The following is a 26,862-nucleotide window of genomic DNA, read 5'->3' on the forward strand; positions in this document are numbered from 1 at the left end:
GACATCATGTAGAGGGATACCAGTCTTTATATTACGGCTTTCTTTTTTAGGGAATTAAAGGCAGTAGGCAATTGACAGATCGAGTGTGAGAGCAATGGACAGAGAGGAAAGGAGAAAGCAGCCTCTATCAGGCAGCTGGTTTTTACAGCCCCACCTGGCTATGACTGCTCATATTCAACATGACACTTATTAAGAACCGGCTTATCACCTGACCTGGGCATCTCTACACGACCTCCCTTACTGATCACAACAGCTATCTGGGGTATGTATTAATTCCCTTGTTTTGGAGATGAGGACTAATCTCCCAAACTCAAGGAGATGGACTCATTTATAGAAGATGGTAGAGCCAGCACTAGAACCCAGAAACCAGCTCCATGGCTTCTCCAGTGGCCACACTAATCGTGAGAGGACAGAGAAACATGGTCTTTAGCACCACCTACTGAAGCTTCCTCAGAAAATGGATGTTTCAAGCTTTAAGATTCCAGATTCCATTGACCTCAATAGCTATGAATTCTCATTTGGGAATATCAATTGGTCAGTAGGGGTAAAGTTTGCTGTAGTAATAGACTAAGCCTAAAATCTAAGTGGCTTCACACAGAAAAGGACCATTTCTCATTCATAGTAGATACCCAGTTCACGTCAACATGGGGGTGAGGAGGAGAGAGGACTGTGCCCCGGCTCTGAAATGCTTCGTCTGAAGGGAACGCACATCTCGTTTCTTCCATTCACAGCCTGTCGGCAGAGTTAGTCCCATGGTCCGCATAACTGCATAACTGAGAAATGCTAAGGAGGCGATAGATGTTTGGTGTGCAGTAAACGTCTCTGCTATAGAATTCACTGTGTTTTGAGAAGCTACCTCTTTTCACGTCCACTAACCTGTACTATGGGTAGGTTACATGATCTGGGTTAATTGGGTCAGTGTGTTCCATCCCCCTTGGCGATAGTTCTAAGCTGGTACATGTGGTACAATCACAGTGCACCTCTGACTTTTATTTTTTCTGGAGATTAAAGGAAAATGGCACTTGTTCTTTTCTACAGGTATAAATTAGTAAGCGTGTAGTTCCAGGATTGGAGCACCCTGAGGCCAAAAAGGGAGCCAGCTTTAAGATGACCATGCATAAAACAGAACAAGAGTGACATTGGCAAGCCACCAGATTAAATCAAGCCTGAATTGAGACCCTGCATTGTTCAGTTATGTGAATTATTAAGCAAACCTACTTCTTTATGAAGCTTTGAATTAGTTTTCTTTTTCTGTCTTGTAACCAAAATAATCCTAAGTAATACACGAATTTTTTCCATATTTTTAGAACAAATAATATATTTTCTTCTTAAATTAAAAATTATTACTTTTTAACACCTTTAAAATAATTTACCTGGGAAATTTCAAGTGATATAAGTAAAATTATTAGATCATAAAGAATAATGCAGTTCAATTGGACTTGTTCCCTTCTAATTAAATAGAATTCTCAGAACAATTTTTGTAACGTGATACAGATTCACATGTTTTATTCTTACTTGGTATATTTTTTTCCACTGGGTGTTCTTTAAAAATACCGTTTTGCTTTTGAAAATGGTATTGTTTAAATTGCTTCAGCTGTGTCTGTGCATGTTTGTCCTTTATAGCTGGGTGACCTCAACTCATTAGAGCTCTCCTGATGAGGCCACTGTTTTATGACCTATTTGTAGATCAGTGATATTTTTGTAATTCTTTAGCCAGGTCACCTTGCCTCCTAGTACACCATCTCACAAATGTATGTTACTGCTCATAAACAAAAAGAGTCACACGAGAGAATGTAGATGAATAAACAATTACTCTCACTACTTAAATAATTTCTCCAATAAGTGGAAAGCATTATATCATTATACGCTTTATTTGCTGTTTCATATTAGAGATTCTTACAAGGTAGTTTTTATATAACATGCAGTACAGTGGCAAGCCTAAATGGCCGCTTCACACTTTCGACACCTATACAAATTTCAGTATGGATAGCAGCTATGTACCTGATTAAATAGATTATGCAAATATTTTGATGCATCTACTGTGTACTAGCCAGTACATTAGATGCTGTGGGGACATATCACTTTCTAACATTATATTCTAAGTGACGTAAGAGAGAAAAATTCAAAGTTCTGTGGGAATAGGAAGGCAGAGTGGGGAGAGGACTGGAGTTGAGGGTAGGGAGGGAGAGGGCAATCAGAAGAGGCTCTCCAGGACAATTCCTATTGGAAGTGGGTTTTGAAGCTTCCTTAACGTTTAGGCATTTGAGGATGTGTGGGAATGGGTATGCCCCGAAGAGCAAAGATAGAAAAGGGCAAGACAAGTTCTATAGCACAATCGGTTTGGCTAGAGCATTGGGTGCATGAGGGGAAAGAGTAAGATATTAAGTCAGAAACATAATTTGCAGCCAGATATTTAATGGGAATCCTTGAACGCCATGCCAAAGAATGGAAAGTAGGCAGAAGCTGGATGGGAGTCTGTCCTTGCAAGATGGAAGTGTACTAGGTAAGATTTTGAGTTGAAAACTTTTTGCCTCCAAAAACTAAGGTGTGTGTCCTGAGGCAGAAGGAGGTAGAAGGTATATTTAATTGAGGTATCAGAGAACAGAGTTTTGGGCTGGCAGAGTATGTAAAAAATTAGAGGGGGGGATCCTGGAAGGTAGAGACCCACAGATGAGGTAAACAAAAAACCTGCAAGGAAACTACCTTAGCTGATCTCTAAGGATTACACACATGAGAGAGATCTCAGTAGGCCCAGATGATAAGCAGAGGCTGGAAGGTAAAAGAACTGAAGATGAAAGAACTTAGCCTCCTGCTCACCACAGGGGAGACAAAGTTTAGAGTTTGTGTTTAGCAGGTTAACTATCCATTAGAATTAGAACTGACACTCTTCAAAAGAATATAACAGAATCCAGAGACCCTGTGATATATTAGTCATAATGTCCATGGTAGGATTATACATTCTGGCCCCTAAGCAACTATAGTTAACAGAACACCCCACCTCCCCCATTAACCTGCAATAGGTGTGTAGCAGATATGAGAAACAGAACTTTTTAAAGTCACTATTGTTTTAAGCTTTTGATTTTGGAGATTGGCTGTTCTTTCAATATAACCTAGCCTGCTCTGATTGAAAAAAATTCCTTTTACCATATTAAGAGAACTCCCTTCTATCCTTAGTTTGTTTTAAAAATAGAAATGGGTGTTGAATTTTATCAAATGCTTTTTACCATCATTTGAGATGATCACCTGATTTTTAGCCCTTAATACACAAATGTAAATGGCATTATCTGATTTTTCTAATGTTAAGCCAATCTTATCTTCCTGAAATAAAACGAACTTTGTCATGAGAAATTATCATTTTTATATATCAATGGATTCAGTTTGCTAGTAATTTTGTTCAGAAATTTTTCATTGATATTCATGAATGAGATTGTCCTGGAAGATTCCTTCTTGTAATTTCTTGTAATGTCCTTGTTGGTATCAAGTTTATGTTGCACCATAAAATGAGTTGCAGTCTATATTCTCTATTTTCATTGTCTGAGAAAATCTGTGCAAGATTTACATTATTTTTTCCCTAAGTCTAACCAGTGAGGCTATGTGAGCCTTGAGTTATCTCTGTATGAGGAATTTTAATTACTAACTTAATTTCTTCACTTGCTATACTACTGTTTGTACTTTAACTTATTTTCTATTTCTCTGGTGTCAATTTTGTACATTATATATTCCGAAAATTTGACCATTTCATTGAAATTTCAAAGTTTTAGGGATAAAGTTGTTTATAATATCCTATCAAGATATCCTATCAATGTCTGTAGGGTCTGTAGAACATTTCCTTTTCCATTTCTGATATTGGTTATTTTTGCCTTTCATTTTTTTCATTTTTTATTTATAAGCTTTTACAAATGTTTATCAATTTTATTAATCATTAAGAAACCAAACAACATTTGGTTTTTGATGCTCTCATTTGCATGGTTGTTCTCTATTTTTATTTTATTTTGCTTTTATACTAATAATTTATTCTTCCTTTGACTTTCTTTTACTGTTCTTCCTGTCGTTTATTGAGATGGATACTTCATTTACTATTTTTCCCTTTTTTTCTTTTTGATACCATGTTTAAGGCTACATATTTTCCTCTAAACACTGCTTTACATGTCATATGTGATAAATATTTTAATGTAATTTTTTGTAATATTTTTATGTAATATATTTGGTAAGTTTTTAATATGTAATTTATGTGATATTTTCATTATTGTGCAGTTAAAATACTTCATAATTTCATTAGAATTTCTTATTTGACCCATGAGGTATGTAAACGTATATGTCAATTCCAAAATATATGGGAATGTTTTAGTCATTGCTTTAAAAAATTGATTTCTAACATAAATTGCATCTTAGTTGCACAATATACTTTGTATGAATTCCATGCTTTGGTATTTTTTGAGACTTGTTTTATGGCCTAGGATATGGTTAATTTTTGTAAATATTCTATGTGTGCCTAAAAAAAGTCATTTGCAGTGATAGATGCAGCCCTAAATTTTGTAAAGAAGAGAAGAAGCTCAGGAGATCCAGATATGATTCAAATCTTGATTCTACCATTTGGCAACTGTATGACATGGATGTTTTTCTTAAATTTTACATGCCTCAGTTTTGTCACCTGTGAAATGAGGATTATAGTAGCTGGATTGAATAATATGATTCCAGGAAAGCGCCTAGCCTGCTGAAAGCTTCCAAGACATATGGTGGTTTCCTTGCTTTTGTAGTGTAAAACTTTAGCATAATTTTCTGTCTTTGACCTCACAAATTATGAAAGAGAAAATAATATATAAATTATTTGAAGAACATGATAGAATAAATATATATTAAGATCTATATCATAGACAGGATTCACTTTCTTTTCAGCCTCCATGATGACAATAACTGAGCATTCCTATAGCCTAATAAGAACCTCAGTAAATTTCCAAAAAAATGTAAATAGAGGAGAAGCTACATTCTTTTGCCACAGAGCAATAAATATAAATAAAATGATCATGAAAACAAAATCTCTAAATATTTGTAAATTTTAATGTATTATTTTGTTCAAATGAATCATCAAAACTATAAATACAAACTATAATATAGTGACAAGGAGAAACATACATATAAAAATAAATAGAATTAATTCAAAATTGCACACAGAAGCAAAGTCATAGCTTTACATGCTGTGATTACCAAAAGAGAAACAATAAAAATAAAAGTAAAAGTATGCTTTTAATGTAAAATGATACAAAAGCAAAACAAACAAAAATCTTAAGGAAAACAGATAAACCAACTGCCTTGAAGAAGATGTGATATATATATACATGTGTCTATACAATATATATACACACAGTATATATATATACACACACACACACAGAATGGAATATTACTCAGCCATAAAAAGAATAAAATTCTGCCATTTGCAACAACATGAATGGACATAGATGGTATTATGCTTAGTGAAATAAGCCAGCAAAAACATACTGTATGTTATCACTTATACATGGAATCTAAAAAATAAAACAAAAGAATGAATGTAACAAAACAGAAACAGACTCACAGATATAGAGGACAAACTAGTGGCTACCAATGGGGAGAGTGAAGGGGGAGGGGCGAGAAAAAGGTATTGGATTAAGAGGTACAAACTACTATGTATAAAATAAATAGGCTACAAGGATATAATGTACAGCACAGGGAGTATAGCCAATCTTTTATAACAACTTGAAATAGAGTATAATCTATAAAAATATTGAATCATTATGTTGTACACCTGAAACTAATACAATATTGCAAATCAACTATACTTCAATAAAAAAATAAAAAATTTATAAACCACAAAGTTGAATAGAAACAAGGTGAGACTTTTAAAAAATACTAAACATAAAATACAGAAACCACTGGCTGACAATAAATTAGAGAGAAATTATAAATGCATAATATTATTCTCATTTTATAGATCAGGCAACAGTGTAACATGGAGTAAAGCAACTTGCCTCAGATCACGTGGCAACTAAACAGTGCAGCCAGGATTAGAAGGTGAGCAGTCTGATTCCATAGTCTATGCTCACAACTAGTACACTATCCTGTTGATCTATATACAGGATTGGGAAAGTCTTAAAATCTAGTAAAGAGGAAGGTAATTGTTACTGAATGAGGGAAGGAAAGATATAATGAGTCAGAAAGCAAAAAGCAAATACACAAACACCCAAATCCTACAAATCTATAGTAAATATTCATGGAGAGATAAGAGAATGAGCATAATGTGTTCATAAAAGAAGGGAACAAAATACTATTTTAAAAGAACAATGAGATTAAAATAAAATTATGATAATTAACAAATTATTCAATCATATTTTTGGAATATAATGTCAAGGAAATTTCCCAGGAAGTAGAACTAAGACAGAGTTGGATGATATGAGCAAAAGGATAAGAAATTCGAGAAACAGCCCACAGGGTGCAATATATTAGTAGCAGGAATTACAGACAGAGAAGTTAGAGAAAATAGAGGGAGAACATTATTAAAGGAATAATGCATGAAAAGTTTCTAGTGCTGGAAGACATATGTCTCTAAATTGAAATTTTCCAGGACAATGAATGAAAACACAGCCACATCAAAGCATATCAACATGAAATTTCATATTACCAGCGATAAAGAGAAGAACGAGAAAGTTTTCAGAAACTGGGGGAAACAAGCCACAGGCAAATGGCTGGAAACTCAAGTGGCATCAAGATTTTCTAAGCAATGTAAGAACCTGGGAGGCAGCAGAGACATGACCTCAAAATTCTGGATGAAAATGATTTTCTGTGGAGCCAAACTAATACAGTGTGATGGTAGAATTTTCAGATAAGCAAGGCCCGAAAAATATACCTTTCATGTACTTACAAGAAACTACTGGAAGATGTGCACTTTAAAAATGAGGAAAATAGGACAAACAGCAAAGGAAAAAAAAGAGGTCAAACATGAAAGAGGAGTAAGGAGAAGTAGCAGAAAGAGGGAGGGTGCAAGGGGTATCTCCAGGAAAAGAAAGAAAATTGATGAGTTGTCCAATGCTCTGAACATCTGGAAAATAATATTCATTTGCTAGATCCTGAAATATTTGAAAAGAAATAGTAAGTATATACGAAACAAGCAAACAAAATGAGAGGCAATTTTCAATGCTAAGAAAAACAAGTTGCCTAAGAAAGAAATGCAATCATAGTAATTGTGTGATTTGCAGTGAACAGTATTTATGTCATCACAATAGTGTAAAAACTCATTATTGATTTATCCAAAACTGTATATAACTATATTGGAAGGGTGGAGTGGGAAAGAAGGCAAGTTTGGGTAAGAGAGCCAGATTCTGACCATTTCTCGGTGACTGGCAGCTCTCATCAGAACCATATTGTTGGGAACAATCAGTGGGAACAACCTCTCAAAGAAGTTTCCACACCAAAGCTTTTTTCTTGTGATTAGTGATTATTTCTCCCATTTATTTGTGATCATCACAGATAATTTAGTTTTCCTTTTGTCATCTCGTTTTCTTTTTTTTTTTTGCAATCTCCCTTGTCTTTTTTTTTTTAACATTGTTTCCTTATTGACAGTGTTTCAGTTCTCTTTCCCTAGTACTTCATCTGATATACCACCTATTTTAATCTATTAATGGTTACTTTTAAGGCCTAAAAACTGAACCTTACATTTCTCTAATTAGTCACATTATGAATGAAGCAATGTCTCTGGGTTTATTACATGTAAGAGAAATGATCATTCATCTATTTTCCACCAGCTCATTCCCCACCTTGCTCTCATGCCCAGGATCTTGTGGGAGGGTCTGAGGAGACCCAGCCTAATCTTGGCCTGGTCACCCTTGTCCTGACCTTGCAGCAGCAGCATTAACTGGGGGTTTCTTAGAAATGCAGCATCTCAGGTCACTTCATATCTACTGATGTGGAACCTACATTTTACTGGGGTCTGGAGATGATTTGTGTGCACAGTGAAGTTTGGGAATTGGTGCTTTAGACAGCAGGCTGTCCCCTTGGGTTGGTAAAGACTATATGTAGATTTGAGGCCCCAAGGTCAGGCAGTGGAGGAAGGACCAGCATCTTATTGTCTCTCAATCAAGAGGTTTACTCTTCTTCTAGAGGCAAAAAATATCAGTATAGCAGCTGATTGTTGTTCTAAAACATGATGTCATGGTTTGCACTGCGCAAAGGGTCATGACAATAACATCTTTATTGTGGACATTTTTATCAATATAAATTGATCCTCTTTACACACATAAAACTTCTTTTCATTAAATTCTACTTTTCTAAAATTGAATAACTACTCCTGCCTTCTTTTTGTTCATTTTCCCCAATATAGCTTTTATTTTTTAAATGTTTAAGTATTATTTTGTTTTTATATATAGAGAGAGAGTTTATATTCAGATTTTGTTTTTCACAAACCAATTTGAAAGTTAATTTTCATAGTTGATATATTTGATTTCACATTTTCACCTTATTTTGAGCTTTTGGCTCAGCACTTCCTTGCTGCCTATTCAGTTTCATTCTTTTAATATATAGACTCTGTTTTAAATACTTTTATCTTCTCCGTTGACTTTGAAGGTTTATATCCAATTTCTCGGAATTACTTTTGCCACATTACTGCAAAATGATCCTTTGACATTTCTTGCAGTTTTGAAACTCTTTTCCATCAACTATTTACACTTAACTCTAGATTTAGTGGCTCTTAATGCAACTTGCTTTTCAAACTACGACATCCTCATTTTGGGGTTCTTATCTTGGCCTTACTCTCTGAGAGTTGGAGCACATCCACAGTAACCCTTTGTACGAAGGGCAGGTGGGCATTATGCTCACTGGGTCTGTGAGTCTTTTTCTTCTCCTTCTCCTCCTTCTCTTTCTTCTCCTCCTTCCTTCTTCTTTTTTTAAACCAATTTTCATTCAGTTTATTACGTCATGTCTTGCTACTCATATGACAGGGATGAAATGTGCATACGGTGATTCTCCTCCAATTCTCATTGCTGTCTGGAATTTACTCTTACAAAAAGTGTCTTAGCCCCAGTTATTTTTATTTCTTGGTGTGTACCACTTTTTTCCCTGTCCAGATGTTTTTCCTTGTAATGAGCATTTTCTACCTGCAAAATAAGGGATATTTTTCATGTCTGAAAATTTCTTTCAATTCCTTCTGCCATTACCATTTCTATTCCTGTTGTTTTGATGATTCCTCTTGGGAGTCCCTATAACTTTTAGCTCCTGCTTGTGTCCTATGTTCTCCATTTTATAGTCCTTCCTCACCTTCTTTTTTATTCTTGTCTTTTCTGAGGGAGATGGGCTACATTTACAATTCCAGGTTGTGCAGTTGATTGTCCTCTGTGCCTCTGGGGGGACATTAATCCTACTCTGACATTTTTAGTTTCCCTTTTCTCAGTCAGTACTGGCTTATTTTCATGTGAATCTGGTCTCCTCTTGTAACTTTCCGCTTCTGTTTCATAGAGGCTGTATCTTCCTGAATGCTGAGGATGTCAAACACGTTTCTACAAGTTTCTTCTGGATCCTATGCCAAACGTTGTTGAGGTACAGTTTTCTTCTGACTATTCATGATATTTTCTCCCGCGTGTAGCAACTTGCTTTGAATGGCCCCGTGTGGCTGGGTTATTGTTATTGTTCTCGCTTTTATGGAGGAGGGAGAGCGCTAAACCCAGAGTCTACAGGTTGCTCTTGGCACCTCCTATCCTCCCGGCTGCTATGGGAATCCCCTTCTGCTTTCGATAGGCAAAGCTTCCAGTGACTTCTTCCTGGGATTGCTCTGCTGGATTTTGATAGATCTGTGTTCTCCTCACTGGATGTCTCACCGGACAGAAGTCTAAAATCCACAGTTTGGATTGCTCACATGGTCCCTCTCATCTCATCCTCACCTACAACGTTTTGCTGTTGCTCTCAGCAATCAATACTTCATTGCCAACGCTGACTACTTCATACCGGGATTCTTTTGTAGTTTCTGACCCAGAATAACTCAAGAAGGTGTAAATAAGAAAGTGGGAGAGGAAGAGGAGGACCTGTAGTGATGCCATAAAGCAACAGAAATGGAACAATGTGTTAAATGTGCACTGTTCCCGTTATTACTCGATGACCCCACTTGGGGTCTTGAGCCAAGGAGAGAAGCAGAGAGTAAAGGGTCTTCTTATCTCTTTTTATGTTAGAAATCGTAGAACCACTGAATGTGTCCATTTCTCATTCCAGTATTATCAACCTTCCATTTAGTTGAAATAAACCCCAGATTCCAGAAATAGATAGGCAGGTAATCCCATTCACAGTTCCACAGGGAGTTTATATATTTTGCTTTGCCTTCAGAGATATTAATTATCGATGAATTAGAATTCAAGAAAAGATGTTAAAGAACTGCTAGCTGGTGATGGTGAGGTTAACTTTTGCCCCTGGAATGAGCCAAAATTTTACTAATAGTACCTTTTGAAAATAAGGTACACACAGCTGTTATATGTTATGCCAATTATGTGTATCAGTCCGCTTCTGGATCAACTAGCTTCCTTCCAGAATTCCACCTGAAAAATGCAGTTTACGTATGTAATACTTTTCACACTGTGCTGGAACCGCCCATTACCTTGCATAGTTAATCACTATTCTTTGCTGAGTAAAGTTTGGCTTTCAGCGATGTAGACAGAGTGAGAAGAAGCAAGCTGAGTTAGAAGATTCAGGATCAGTATATAATAGCAGAAGCCCAGGAAGGCAAACTAGGATATCTACCAAGAGAAACTCTCATTGCTTCTGGAACTGTAAATGATCAAATTCATACATAGTTACTATTCCCTGACAGATCATGTTTACTGAGTTCTTAATGTTTTCACTCATCAGCAAATGACCTCTAGGATGTGTCCTTAGAACACAACACTTCTCTCTTAACTCATTTAAGTATCTTCAAAATACTTAAATCAAATAAAATTGAAAATCAATCCAACTTGGCCTACAATACTCTAATTTGGACTGTTTTAATTGTAAGTGGTATAATCAAAATATTTCTTAGAAGTTCTCTTTCTGCCCTTCAGTGTTTTCAGTGGGGCTATGAGGGAGAGACTCCTGAGAAGGCAGGGATCCCAAAATGAACAGTTTATTGTAAAGAAAAGAACAGACTTCCGGTATTGCTGCTGTTCGGATGGGTGCTGGAGAAAAGGATACTGTGCTCTCCAGATAGTTCCCGGGGAGAATGTTCTGGCCTTTTTTGTTTATCGATAAAACTTGTGCATCATCTTTAGAAAATGTAGCATTTTTACTAGAATTTAACATATTCAAAAATTATGACTTGTTAGGAAGAATAAATCACATTTGGAAAAGGTTTTAATATAACTCAGTATTATATATCCTTCCTGAAGGCCTTTGAAGATTAGCCCTTCACTCAGCTGATGCATGAAGGGAAAGGAAAATTGGTTTTTAATAAAGTCGCTTTTGAAGAGTCCTTTTTCTTTCCACATTGCTTTTCACAGCAGGTATCACTGTCCTCTTGTTTGGTTTCACTTTCTATGTCTTGGTGGAAATTGGAAGCGGTCAGTTACATATCTCTTACAGAAATCTCAAAGACATGAGAGCAAATTTTAAAGTTGACTCAATTTACATAGTGACGGAAGAACTGCCAAAATTCTAGAACTCTAATGACACTTAATTCGAATCAATAAACTAGGGACCACTGATCAGATTAAGTAATCCAGACTGTGGAAAATGACCCAATGTTGAACTATTTTGTTCTTGTTTTGGCCAAACCATATGGCAACACTACCTCTGAGACAGTGAGGATGGGGTTCCCCTGTATCCTAGGAGACTAGGCAGGTGTACCGTCAATCATCCTGGGCAGCGGTCCATCCTGGAGTTGGGAGTGAGTGGAACTCGGGGTGGGGAAGCAGGGACCTGCTCATTCCTCTGAAGCCATGGGGTGTTTGGGCCCCGAACCAGTGGGTAAAATGCCTGGGGCGGCTCTGGCTGGGAAAGGGTGGGATTTCCTCTGCCCATGACCTGCTCAGAGGTACCAACCTCTGCTTTTCAATCACCAGCAGTGACAAAAGCTGAAGCAGCAGCAACAGTGCAGGTCGGCAACTCTGGTGCAGGCAGAGTCTGGGGGCTTAAGGAGATAGCAGAGGGGGCCAGTCCTGGCCATGTGGACTTGAGAAGAGGCCGGAACCCCCTCCTGGAATCTTGTCACTGTAGGGTGGCTCTATTTCAAGGGCTGTCAGCAGGATGGCAGCTAGGTGAGGAGACTGGACTGGAAGTGGCTAAGGGTCTTGTCTGGGGGCCATGAGATGCCATTGCACTGGACAATGAAAATCTCATAAAACACTTTTATTTTTTTCTTAAAACCTGTTAATATGAGAATTTTCAAATACATATACAAAAGTAAAGAGAATGATGAACCCACATACCCATCACCCAACTTTAACAGTTATCAACATTTTGCCATACATCTTCATCTGTCCTTCACCTCAATTCTTCCTCTCTCCTGGATTTACTTATTTATTTATTTTTGTTAGTTTCTTCTTTATAACAAAGTGAATCAGCTATACATATACATATACCCTCGTATCTCCTCCCTCTTGCGTCTCCCTCCCACCCTCCCTATCCTACCCCTCTAGGTGGTCACAAAGCACCGAGCTGATCTCCCTGTGCTATGCGGCTGCTTCCCACTAGCTATCTATTTTACATTTAGTAGTGTATATATGTCCATGCCACTCTCTCACTTCATCCCAGCTTACCCTTCCCCCTGCCCATGTCCTCAAGTCCATTCTCTACACCTGCGTCTTTATTCCTGTCCTGCCCCTAGGTTCTTCAGAACCAGTTTTGTTTGTTTTTTAGATTCCATGTATATGTGCTAGCATACAGTATTTGTTTTTCTCAGAAACACTTTTAAAGGGGTGCTCTTAGCCAACTAGTCTGTAGGGACTCAGGCCAGAATAAATTGGCCACAAAAAGGAAGCACAATCTCATTTTATAGACAAACAGATAAAGCCAGTGACAGGATTACTTGAGAGACCCCCCCCCCCCCCGCCCCAGATAATCCACTGTAGACAAAAAAGTTCAAGTATTTAATAACATTGATCTTTTCTCCATTCCAGATTTTTTTTCTTAAAATTATGAATTCTGCCGCATAAAAGTTACTAAATATAATTGTGTTTGTATTGTATATTATACACTTTACTTCTGAATGTACTAATGTTAATGCTTATGTCTTTACTATGAAACATTTTAAGTTAGTGTAAACCCCATGCAATTTAGTTTATTTATGTCGCTAAGCTGCACCGCAGTATCAATGATGGGATATATTAGGAGATTTGGGATGTTTGGTCCCATAAGTCAATTTATAAAAATTACTGCAAAACCTGGGGATAGCCTCAGTCTGTTGTGTTTTATTGCTTAATTAGCAAGTTGTCAAAAAGTGGCACCATGTAGAGTGAGTGATGCTTTTTTACCTGTTCACTTACTTTTTATCGGGATAATGAGCTGTGGAATGACAGGAAGAATCTTGTTCCCCCCATGTTCCAGCATGTCGTGGATTCCTTGCCGAGCAAAAAATTCATAGGGAAATGTCATTTCACAGAGCCCATCAAAAAACAGAGGCAGATAATGATGGTAATCCAGTTTCTCAATTTCTACCTGAAAGGAGAGAGAAAAAATGCTATGTGAAAACAAAAATGAGGCAAAGCATGGCTGGGCCAACTGTGAAGCTGTCACTAACGTAGGAGAAGCAAGTTCTTCAGAACTTCAGGAAGACTTTATTAGTCAACTCACGTAACAACCTGAAGTATGTTGTCACATCTTTAATCTAGTAGTAATGAGGTTAAAATCATTGACCTTTAAATATTAACAGATTAAAATCATTAATAATCTACATTGAGAGCATTTTAGTACTTTTTTGGGGGGGGTTCTTAGGTTAAATTTTTACCATTTGGCACAAAGGTAACACTGAAAAGGGATTCAAAAAGTCCATGGTATGTATGCTAAAATATATATATATATATATATATATATATATATATATATATATATAAAAGAATAAAATGGGAAAGAAACAGTTGAAAGGAGATTAACATCTGAATTTCTAACAAAAATGTAATAGGTATTGCACATTAATATATTCTTGTGAGATATGTCTCTTCAGGACCTGGCAAATATGAGAGTAAGGGGTAAAATATGATTCCATGGATGTCTCCTGGAGCCTGCATGTCAGGTAGAATGTTGGTGCCATCAGGAAAAAATGGGGAAGACACACACTGAGCTGAACCTAAACAGACCATGGACCCCTCAGAATTAAAATATCCCAAACTCTCCTCTGCTTCTTCTGGGGCCAGAGACATACCACTTTTCCTCTGCTTCTTCTGGGACCAGAGATATACCACTTTTCCACTTCTATATACATCACTCGCAATAATGCTTGCATGACCTTTTGTCCAGATCTTTGCAATAGTATCAAGCACTATAAGGAATAGGAACAAAATTTCCAGAACAGAGCAAAGAGATGGCACTTTGGCAGCTGTTCACATGTAGATTTGCTCTAGCCTGGGTCCTCTACTATCTAGAGTATCCATGACCTGACTTTCTACCCGCAAGGTGACAGGAGTGATGGTGATGGATGGAAAGAGGCCAACAGACAGACTGTGGATATAACACACCTACAGAGCAAAGGATGCAGTGTTCCCAGTAAGAGGTGCAAATTTCCCTGATTTTCATGTCCTTATGAAGGTACCCAGCTTCCAATTATCACTATATATATATATATATATATATATATATATATATATATATATATATATATATATATATATAATTAAGTGAGGAGCCCACCAAGACCTCAGAGAAACCTTTTTACATTAGGAGGTTTTCATACCCTCCAGTTGTCTCCTAGCATTCTGGAGTTTCTAGCCATATGCCTGCCTGGGCCTGGGTGTGAGTAACTGATAACAACCCAACCACATTTCTGAGTGCTTACTATAAGTCCGGGTGAATCAAATGTCTTACAATTCTCCAAGCAGGAGGTCTGTCTCCAGACTGCTCATGAACTACCCAGCCAACTAAGGAAGTAAGCACTCAGATTCGAATATTCATGCCCTTTGGGAAGTGGAGCTTGGAAAATGAATCCTAAATGGAGGTATGTACAGATACGTTTTACTTTATATTCCTTCGATAGTTGTAAAAGTTGCTTTATTCATAGTAAAAGTTTATGAAGTATATATTTAATACCAACCTTCTCAAGGATTGTTGTGTATTTGAGAACATTTTAGAACATTATTTTGCACAATTAAAAATATATCGTTACATCATTCAGCTCCAAAAGTATTATACAATGTTGTTACCTATAATTTTACCTTGTAACTTAACTTCATAATAAAAGTGTCATCTGTACTATATTTTGACTTGTACTTTTGATATTTTGCTAAATTTTTAAGCCCATTGTCACAGTTTTACATATGTCTCTTATAAAGTAGAAAATCATTAAATTTTCTACTTTAATATGATCTAAGACTTTGTATTTTAATATATTAAGCATTCACATTTATGGCTATGTCTAGTTAACTTCTGTCATCTTATTTTTTTGGTCTCTGAATTTCATTTTTCATTTACTTTTTCCTTTCAACTTTGTATTTTTGTTATGTGGATTGTTTTCTTTACATTTTTGTGTCTGATGATTTGAAAGATAAAGCCTGTTTAAATATTTTATTGGAGCTATCTCACAGTGTTCTCAAATATTTTAAAACATATGTATCTTAGTTAAAAATCTAAGTTAAAAATCTCCTACTAAGATTACTGACATGCCAATTTTTCTTTGGAATTTTGTTGGTTTTTTGGTATGATTTGGGGCAACAATTCCAACATCAACAACAGCAACAAAAAAGAGCCAAGTTTATGATACCAGACACTACTGTAAATACTTATGTGTATTAGTTCACTTAATCCTCATAACAGTTCTAAGAGGTAGGTATTACTGGCATCCCAATTTTCAGTATAAGTAAACGGAGGCACAGAGAGGTTTAATAACTTGCCTAAGGTTTGCAGCTAGTTAGTGCTAGAGCTGGATTCAAGCCCAAGCTGTCTGGCTGCAGGACATGATAGTACTTATCAGGCTATGTTGTGAGGCACATCAGGGTTCAGCATTATTGTAATCTCCTTGTAAACTGGTCCCTTTATCCTCCTGTCTTTATCCTCTTTATCATTATTAATGCAGTCTGTCTTAGTCTAATCTAACTCTAATATTGCTATCACTGTTTTGTCTACTTTATCTTTCTCTATATTTTACTTTCTTCCTTCCTCTGACATTATGTTTAAGAATATCTTTTTTAGGTGGAGCACCAGAAGCAAAGCCGTGAGAAGGCTGGAGGGAGCGGGTACCCCTTCCGCGGGCCATGTCTGGTTGTCACACTCTGGAGGGAGACTATTGCTTACTGCAGTGCTGCGTGCAGGACAAGGAACATCCAAGATACCTGATCCCAGAGATTTGCAAACAGTTTTACCATTTGGGCTGGGTCACTGGGACTGGAGTAGGAATTAGCTTGAAGCGTGGCCGTGTGGCTGACAGGATGTTGGTGCTCCAGCCGGGTCTCAGGCCTGAGCCTCTGAGGTGGGAGAGCCAAGTTCAGGACATTGGACCACCAGAGATCTCCAGGCCCCATGTAATATCAATCGGTGAGAGCGCTCCAGAGATCTCTGTCTCAATGCTAACACCCGGCTCCACCCAAAGGGCAGCAGGCTCCAGGGCTGGACGTCCCATGACAAACAACTAGCAACACAGGAACACAACCTGATCCATTAGCAGTGAGGCTGCCTAAAATCATACTAAGTTCACAGACACCCTAAAACACCAACGGACGCAGCCCTGCCCACCAGAAAGACAAGATCCAGCCCCACCCACCAGAAAACAGGCACCAGTCCCCTCCACTAGGAAGCCTACACAAGCCCCTAAAACAACCTTACCCAAGGGAGGCAGACACCAAAAACAACGGGAACTACAAACCTGCAGCCTGCGAAAAGGAGACCCCAAACACAGTAAATTAAGCAAAATGGGAAGACAGAAATATGCAGCAGATGAAGGAGCAATGTAAAAACGCACCAGACCAAACAAATGAAGAGGAAATAGACAGTCTACCTGAAAAAGAATTCAGAGTAATGATAGTAAAGATGATCCAAAATTTTGGAAATAGAATGGAGAAAATACAAGAAATGTTTAACAAGGACGTAGTAGACCTAAAGAGCAAACAAACAATGATAAACAACACAATAAATGAAATTAAAAATTCTCTAGAAGGAATCGATAGCAGAATAACTGATGGAGAAGAACAGATAAGTGATCCGGAAGATAAAATAGTGGAAATGACTACTGCAGAGCAGAATAATGAAAAGAACTGAGGACAGTCTCAGAGCCTCTGGGACAACATTAAACACACAAACATTCGAAATATAGGGGTTCCAGAAGAGGACAGAAGAAAAAGGGTCTGAGAAAATATTTGAAGAGATTATAGTTGAAAACTTCCCTAACATGGGAAAGGAAATAGTTAATCAAGTCCAGGAAGCACAAAGAGTCCCATACAGGATAAAACCAAGGAGAAACATGCCAAGACACATATTAATCAAACTATCAGAAATTAAATACAATGAAAAAATATTAAAAGCAGTAAGGGAAAAGCAACAAATAACATACAAGGAAATCTCCATAAGGTTAATAGCTGATCTTTCAGCAGAAACTCTGCAAGTTAGAAGGGAGTGGCAGGACACATTTAAAGCGATGAAAGGGAAAAACCTACAACCAAGATTCCTCTACCCAGCAAAGATCTGATTCAGATTCGACAGAGAAATTAAAATCTTTACAGATGAGCAAAAGCTAAGAGAATTCAGCACTATCAAACCAGCTTTACAACAAATGCTAATGGAACTTCTCTAAGCAGGAAACACAAGAGAAGGAAAAGACCTACAATAACAAACCCAGAACAATTAAGAAAATGGTAATAGGAACATACATATCGATAACTACCTTAAATGTAAATGGATTAAATGCTCCAACCAAACGACACAGACTGGCTGAATGGACCCATATACATATGCTGTCTACAAGAGACCCAGTTCAGACCTAGGGACACATACAGGTTGAAAGTAAGAGGACGGAAAAAGATATTCCATGTAAATGGAAATCAAAAGAAAGCTGGAGTAGCAATTGTCATATCTGACAAAATAGACTTTAAAATAAAGACTATTGCAAGAGACAAAGAAGGCCACTACATAATGATCAAGGGATCGATCCAAGAAGAAGATATAACAATTGTAAATATTTATGCACCCAACAAAGAGCACCTAAATACATAAGGCAAATGCTAACAGCCATAAAAGGGGAAATCGACAGTAACACACTCATAGTAGGGGACTTTTCACCAATGGACAGATCATCCAAAAAGAAAATAAATAAGGAAACACAAGCTTTAAATGACACATTAGACCAGATGGGCCTAATTGCTATTTATAGGATATTCCATCCAAAAACCACACAATACACTTTCTTCTCTAGTGCTCATGGAACATTCTCTAGAATAGATCATATCTTGGGTCACAAATCAAGTAAATTTAAGAAAATTGAAATCGTATCAAGTATCTCTTCAGACCACAATGCTATGAGACTAGATATCAATTACAAGAAAAAAACTAAAAATTCCAACACATGTAGGCTAAACAATACACTACTAAATAACCAAGAGTTCACTGAAGAAATCAAAGAGGAAATCAAAAAATACCTAGAAACAAATGACAATGAAAACTCAATGACACAAAACCTATGGGATGCAGCAAAAGCAGTTCTAAGGGGGAAGTTTATATCAATAAAATCCTAACTCAAGAAACAAGAAAAATCTCGAATAAACAACCTAACCTTATACCTAAAGCAATTAGAGAAAGAAGAGCAAAAAAACCCTCAAACTTAGCAGAAGGAAAGAAATCATAAAGATCAGATCAGAAGTAAATGAAAAAGGAATGAAGGAAACAATAGCAAAGATCAATAAAACTAAAAGCTGGTTCTTTGAGAAGATAAACAAAATTGAAAAACCATTAGCCAGACTCATCAAGAAAAAAAGGGAGAAGACTCAAATCAACAGAATTAGAAATGAAAAAGGAGAATTAACAACTGACCCTGCAGGAATACAAAGGATCATGAGAGATTACTACAAGCAACTATATACCAATAAAATGGACAACCTGGAAGAAATGGACAAATTCTTAAAAAAGCACAAACTTCCAAGACTGAACCAGGAAGAAATAGAAAATATGAACAGACCAATCACAAGCACTGAAATTAAAACTGTGATTAAAAATCTTCCAACAGGGCTTCCCTGGTGGCGCAGTGGTTGAGAATCTGCCTGCTAATGCAGGGGACACAGGTTCAAGCCCCGGTCTGGGAGGATCCCACATGCCGCGGAGCAACTAGGCCCGTGAGCCACAACTACTGAGCCTGCGCGTCTGGAGCCTGTGCTCCGCAATGAGAGAGGCCACGACAGTGAGAGGCCTGCGCACCGCGATGAAGAGTGGGCCCTGCTCACCGCAACTAGAGAAAGCCCTCGCACAGAAACGAAGACCGAACACAGCCAAAAATAAATAAATTAATTAATAAACTCCTACCCTCAACATCTTCTTTAAAAAAAAAAAAAAAAATCTTCCAACAAACAAAATCCCAGGACCAGATGGCTTCTCAGGCGAATCCTATCAAACATTTAGAGGAGAGATAAAACCTATCATTCTCAAACTCTTCCAAAACATAGCATAGGGAGGAACACTCCTAAACTCATTTTATGAGGCTACCATCACCCTGATACCAGAACCAGACAAAGATGCCACAAAAAAAGAAAACTACAAACCAATATCACTGATGAACATAGATGCAAAAATCCTCAACAAAATGCTAGCAAACAGAATCCAACAGCACATTAAAAGGACCATACACCATGATCAAGTGGGGTTTATCCCAGGAATGCAAGGATTCTTCAATATACAGAAAGCAATCAATGTGCTACACCATATTAACAAATTGAAAGAGAAAAACCATATGATCATCTCAATAGATGCAGAGAAAGCTTTAGACAAAATTCAACACCCATTTATGATAAAAACCCTCCAAAAAGTAAGCATAGAGGGAACTTGCCTCAACATAATAAAGGGCATATATGACAAACCCACAGCCAACATCATTCTCAATGGTGAAAAACTGAAACCATTTCCTCTAAAATCAGGAACAAGACATGGATGCCCACTCTCACCACTATTATTCAACATAGCTTTGGAAGTTTTAACCACAGGAATCAGAGAAGAAAAAAAAAATAAAAGGAATGCAAATAAGAAAAGAAGAAGTAAAGCTGTCACTGTTTGCAGATGACATGATACTATACATAGAGAATCCTAAGACTCTACAAGAAAACAATGAATTTGGTAAAGTAGCAGGATACAAAATTAATGCAGAGAAATCTCTTGCATTCCTATACACTAATGAAGAAAAACATGAAAGAGAAATTAAGGAAACACTCCCATTTACCATTGCAACAAAAAGAATAAAATACCTAGGAATAAACTTACCTAAGGAGACAAAAGACCTGTATGCAGAAAACTGTAAGACACTGATGAAAGAAATTAAAGATGATACAAACAGATGGAGAGATATACCATGTTCTTAGATAGGAAGAATCAACATTGTGAAAATAACTATACTACCCAAAGCAATCTACAGATTCAATGCAATCCCTAAATTACCAATGGCATTTTTCACAGAACTAGAACAAAAAATTTCACAATTTGTATGGAAACACAAAAGACCCCGAATATCCAAAGCAATATTGAGAAAGAAAAACGGAGCTGGGGGAGTCAGGCTCCCAGATTTCAGACTATACAACAAAGCTACAGTAATCAAGACAGTATGGTACTGGCACAAAAACAGAAATATAGATCAATGGAACAGGATGGAAAGCCCAGAGATAAACCCACACACATATGGTCACCTTATCTTGACAAAGGAGGCAAGAATATACAATGGAGAAAAGACAGCCCTTCAATAAGTGGTGCTGGGAAAACTGGACAGCTATATGTAAAAGAATGAAATTAGAACACTCTCTAGCACCATACACAAAAATAAGCTCAAAATGGATTAAAGAGGGCTTCCCGGGTGGCGCAGTGGTTGAGATTCCACCTGCCGATGCATGGGACACGGGTTCGTGCCCCGGTCCAGGAAGATCCCACATGCCGTGGAGTGGCTAGGCCCGTGAGCCATGCCTGCTGAGTCTGTGCATCCAGAGCCTGTGCTCTGCAAGGAGAGAGGTCACAACAGTGAGAGGCCCGCGTACCACAAAAAAAAAAAAAAAAAAGCAAAAGAAAATGGATTAAAGACCTAAGTGTAAGGCCAGACACTATCCAACTCTTAGAGGAAAACATAGGCAGAACACTCTATGAAATACATCACAGCAAGATCCTTTTTGACCCACCTCCTAGACAAATGGACATAAAAACAAAAATAAACAAATGGGACCTAATGAAACTTAAAAGCTTTTGCACAGCAAAGGAAACCATAAACAAGATCAAAAGACAACCCTCAGAATAGGAGAAAATATTTGCAAATGAAGCAACTGACCAAGGATTAATCTCCAAAATTTAGAAGCACCTCATGCAGCTCTGTATAAAAGAAAACAACCCAATCCAAAAATGGGCAGAAGCTTTAAACAGACATTTCTCCAAAGAGGATATACAGATTGCCAACAAACACATGAAATGATGCTCACTATCACTAGTCATTAGAGAAATGCAAATCACAACTACAATGAGGTATCACCTCACACCAGTCAGAATGGCCATCATCAAAACATCTACAAACAATAAATGCTAGAGAGGGTGTGGAGAAAAGCGAACCCTCTTGCACTGTTGGTGGGAACGTAAAGTGACACAGCCACTATGGAGAACAGTATGGAGGTTCCTTAAAAAACTAAAAATAGAACTACTATACAACCCAGCAATCCCATTACTGAGTATATACCCTGAGAAAACCATAATTCAAAAAGAGTCATGTACCACAATGTTCATTGCAGCTCTATTTGCAATAGCCAGGACATGGAAGCAACCTAGGTGTCCACTACAGTTGAATGGATAAAGAAGTTGTGGTACATATATATAATGGAATATTACTCAGCCATAAAAAGAAACGAAACTGAGTTATTTGTAGTGAGGTGGATGGACCTAGGGTCTGTCATACAGAGTGAAGTAAGTCAGAAAGAGAAAAACAAATACCGTATGCTAACACATATATATGGAATCTAAAAAACAATCAAAATTGTTCTGATGAAACTAGGGGCAGGATAGCAATAAAGACCCAGATGTAGAAAATGGACTTGAGGACACAGGGAGGGGGAAGGGTAAACTGGGATGAAGTGAGAGAGTATCATTGACATATATACATTACCAAATGTAAAATAGATAGCTAGTGGGAAGCAGCAGCATAGCACAGGGAGATCAGCTCGGTGTTTTGTGACCACCTAGAGGGGTGGGATAGGGAAGGTGGGAGGGAGATGCAAGAGGGATGAGATATGGGGATATATGTATACATAGAGCTGATTCACTTTGTTATACAGCAGAAACTAACACAGCAATGTAAATCAATTATACTCCAATAAAGATGTTTAAAAAAATAAAAGAATATCTTTTCTAAGTAGCTTATAGTTGGATTTGTTTTTTCCTCTCTCATTTTGTAATATGTCTTCAAACAACAAATATCAAGCATACATATGATTCTTAATTTCAAAAGTTTTGAAAAAGAAAGAAAAGCAATGGGAGCAAGGATAAAGGAAAAGAAAAAAAAGAGGGAGCATTTGAAAGACAGTAAAATTGAATGAAAGACTGAGTGAAAGAGACTGAGAAAGAAAAAGATTTTCTCTGTGTCTTTAACTCCTCCTAGCTCACTGACCACAGCAGTTCTTTCATACCAGAAATTCTTGTAAGTTCTTCTTCTGACCTGTTTATCAATTATTTGGCATGTCTACTTCACTCAGATCTATTGTCTTAATGGAATAACAAATTGCCACTATAGTTTGAGGTCAAAAACTTCTTTAAACACTGTAGACATTTCTCTACTTGCCACAGAGTGACTTTTTTGTACATAACTCTTTTCTGTTTGCATATCTTCTGTTTCCTCTTTATTATTTTAATATTGTTTCAGTTGATGGACTTGGCTAGGGCTTGGGAAACATTCTCGCATTCCATTTACAATCAGGAGCTTTGCCTGTATTTGTTTTGTTTTGTTTTTAATGATATATCTGACATGGTATATCTGACTTCTCCTTAATGTATTTTTCTTTTTATCTGAAGAGCTCCTCCTAGCTACCACACCGTTTTCACATTGTTTTCCACAATAAAGGTATCAATGCTTCTTCACTCCCATCTCTCTTCAACCTGGGAGGCCCTGGTGGGACATTAGTCAGGAGCCACAGCAGGTCAGGACCCGAGCGTATGGAGAAAGGAAATAGGAAGGAAAAAAGTGGACACAGGTAGATTAATTAAGAGACTGTTGCAGTAATCCGGGTAAAGAAATTTGGTGGCTTAGGGCAAGCTGGTAGTAAGCAAAATGGCAGAAAAGTGAATGAAATAAGGACTTGTTTGGAGATAGAATCGATCAAACTGCTGATGGATTGAATGCAGAATGTGAAGGAAGGAAATCAAGGATGAACTCCAGTGATGAGGGTGTGATGTCAAGGGGCCCAGAGAAAACAGTTTCACGAGGCCAATTACATCATGTTAGTGAGAGCTGAAAAGGGACCGAAGGATTGAACAAACAAAGGTCACTGGGAACGTGGGTTGTTCCCTTCACTGCATGCTGTCCTTCTGCAGCATTGTTCCCTGGAGACACTGGTGCCTTTCGTTCCCCAGACAGCTGGTGCATCACTCATTCCTCCTTAGAGACTTTCTTTGAATGCACTCCTCCCTTTCTCTCCAGACCTCTCAGTTGCTGGCAACTCCTTTCATCTAGATTTCAGTTCAGTGAGGCCCTCTTACCACTGCCTACTGCTCTGTTTGATTTCTTTGCGGTCCTTATCATTTATACATTGCAATTTCTTAAGTTCTGTTGTTCAGGGAACTTGTCATTGCCTAGAAGGGTGTTTGGCACACAACAGGTGAATACTCAATAAGCATGTGTTTGAATTTTAATTCTGACCTTTTGAATATGTCCTCCGAGCTAACTCTGAGAAGCATACTCAGCTAAGGAACAATGGCCAGATGATGAATGGCCACATCTAGAGCTGAGGGCGGGGACCATGGCAGAGCGCACAGAGGGCTGGTGCTGAGCACTGACCCTGTAGCATGAAGAAGCACGTACATTTCTATAAACTTAGGTATCCCACAAATAAAATGCCATGTTTTCTCTATTAAGATTGCAGTAATTATTCACATTTCAGGAATTTTGTGAGTATTTTAACAGACAATCAGGATGGGCTTCTTGGTACTTCTATTTACCCTCATTTCACTAGAAATCACTTAGGGTTTAATTTGCTATTCTGTTTACCTTTAAAACTTTAGAAGGGAAAGTTTCTGTTGTTCGTAGTATCATCAAAAACAAACATATTAATGTACATCTATAATTAATATATTGGAATAATACAAGATCGTCTTTCTAAAGTATATAGATGTTGAGAATAATTCAAGATTAAAACAAAATTTTAAACTAGAGATAAATTAGGAGATCCCTTATTTATCTTTGTGTGTGTATTTGCCAGATGGTGACTACTATCCCTTACAGGTCTTCTAAATTCCTGGCTTCATTTATTCATTTAAACTTACAAAAGATAATTTTTACTGTTTATTTAGCAATAAACCTTTTTCAGTTATGTAAATTATTTTTCTTCTAAGATAATTTCTTAGTAACAAATATTATACTTTATATTTCTTTACTATTACTGTAAAAATAGCAGGTTTCAAACTTTTATAAAATTTGGGAATCTTTCTTCAAAGTTTATGCAAGAATTCCAGAATTAAAAGAAAACTGTATGAAGTGAGACAAAGAACAAGGGCTGTTTTAAACATATCAGATAAAATTTCATGGTAAAATGCTGATTGATGACAGCTTGGATATTAACTCCAGAAACATCAAGTATTTTACTCACAGAATCTCTCTCTTTTAAATTTATGTTTTATAACTTTTTAAAGATCACATAGTACCTAAAAGTTGATCTTTAAATCTTACAGTGACTTTTGGCCAAAAGCAATACAATTCTAACTTCACCTGTCCTATCAGATATGCCTTTTTACCCCCATAACAAATGTGCCAGGTAGTAACGCTGCACTAAGAGGTCAGAAAAACGATGAGGTAATGATTTTCATTAAAAAAACTCAAATCGGAAACTTACTCTTACACTTTCCGTATCCTTGCTTCAATTAGCAAATGGAATATCATTTACAATATCTGTTATTACAAGTCCTGTAGTAATAACCGAGAATCTTGCTTAGAATCACAAAAATCTGAAAAAGTGTACTTATCTATTAACATACTATGACCTCATTTAGCCTTATTATGACATTTCTAAAATAAAGTTTTAACTTACTCTTTTCAATCCTTAAGGCAGCTGTTGAACTACTGCAAGAGGTCTTACAAGTTATATAGGCAATAAGCATGGTTGCAGATGATATATATATTTCAAACATGGATGCACTTTTCTTTTTCAAATGTGTGGATGTGTTTGTGATGAGTCACTGAAAATAATTTATGTCGTTTTACATTTTCTCAATGATACCGAATATATAACTAAAATCCTATAATAGTACATGATGAAAAACTAAGAATTTTTAACATGAAAAATGTTCTTTGGTGTCAAAAAGGACATTTCTTGCAGGATGGCAGACAAGGATAGTGTGGATCCTTAAACTGTTATAAAGTCTAATAAACACCAAAATGTGTTAAATTCAAAGTTGAGGTCAGGAAATCCTCAGATGCTAGAGATAAAGAGAAAAACAAGAGTCACAGGGTGATGCCACATGACCCTAGGCTGTGTCAGACACAGACCAGATCAGAAGACTGGAAATGAGCTTTTAAAGTCTCAGGAGTTCGGGAAAACAGGGTGCTTCGCAACAAAAGGGCTGAAACTCCTGCACCCAACAGGACCCTTGAAGGGCTGTCCCACTTGTGAAAAGAGGACCAGAAACTCTCTTCCCATGAGTTTGTGGAAATAGAAAGAGAGCTTAATGTTTGACAAAGCTCTTGATGGGAAAAACTTCATCTGAGAAACAGAAACCCAAAGGAATTAAGGAATTAATCAAGGAAGTCAAGGAATTAAGAAAAAAAAATTGTTTTCTGACCACTGAAAGGAAACTTTTGGGGCCCAGATAAAAGCAAATACAAAAATGTTAATACTTGCATAACAGAAAATATATAGTATCATTAACCTTAAAATCCAATAGTTGTTTGGAGAATAGATTGGCCGCAAATGAAAAGAGAAGAGGGGTCTGGATCACAGAACTGAGGGACCAACACAGAGTCAGCACAGGGAGATAGGACAATGGAAAAGGTGCAGATAAGTCCCAACCTGAGATGCTCCCACGCTTGATTCATGGGAGTTCCAGAGAGGACAGAGTATGGAGAAAGGAGGATCTGGAGAAATAATGGTTGAGACTCTTTCAAAATTGAATAAAGATGTGAATTTTCAGATTGAAGATGCATATATAGATATACCTTTTTGATAGAAAAACTATAAAACTCCAAAGTCAAGGAAAAGATTTAAAAGCAACTAGAAACAAAAGGCAGATTACATATAAAGGATCAAAATTAGACTGAAATTACATTTCTCATTAATAAAATAGAGGCCAGAAGACAGGGTAAGAATCTTTCAA

At 37.1% G+C, this 26,862-nt stretch overlaps 1 protein-coding gene across 1 annotated transcript in view; it reads right to left on the reverse strand.

Moving 5' to 3' along the window:
- The window catches only part of PACRG (parkin coregulated), a 530,295-nt gene that overhangs the window by 221,383 nt on the left and 282,050 nt on the right, over positions 1-26,862 (reverse strand). Inside the window, exon 3 of the mRNA XM_032650624.1 lies at positions 13,470-13,641. Coding sequence (XP_032506515.1) covers positions 13,470-13,641 — 172 coding nt within the window. The remainder of the gene's footprint in view (positions 1-13,469; positions 13,642-26,862) is intronic.

The sequence above is a fragment of the Phocoena sinus genome, chromosome 12, assembly GCF_008692025.1.
Source record: "Phocoena sinus isolate mPhoSin1 chromosome 12, mPhoSin1.pri, whole genome shotgun sequence".
Classification (NCBI taxonomy): Eukaryota; Metazoa; Chordata; class Mammalia; order Artiodactyla; family Phocoenidae; genus Phocoena; species Phocoena sinus.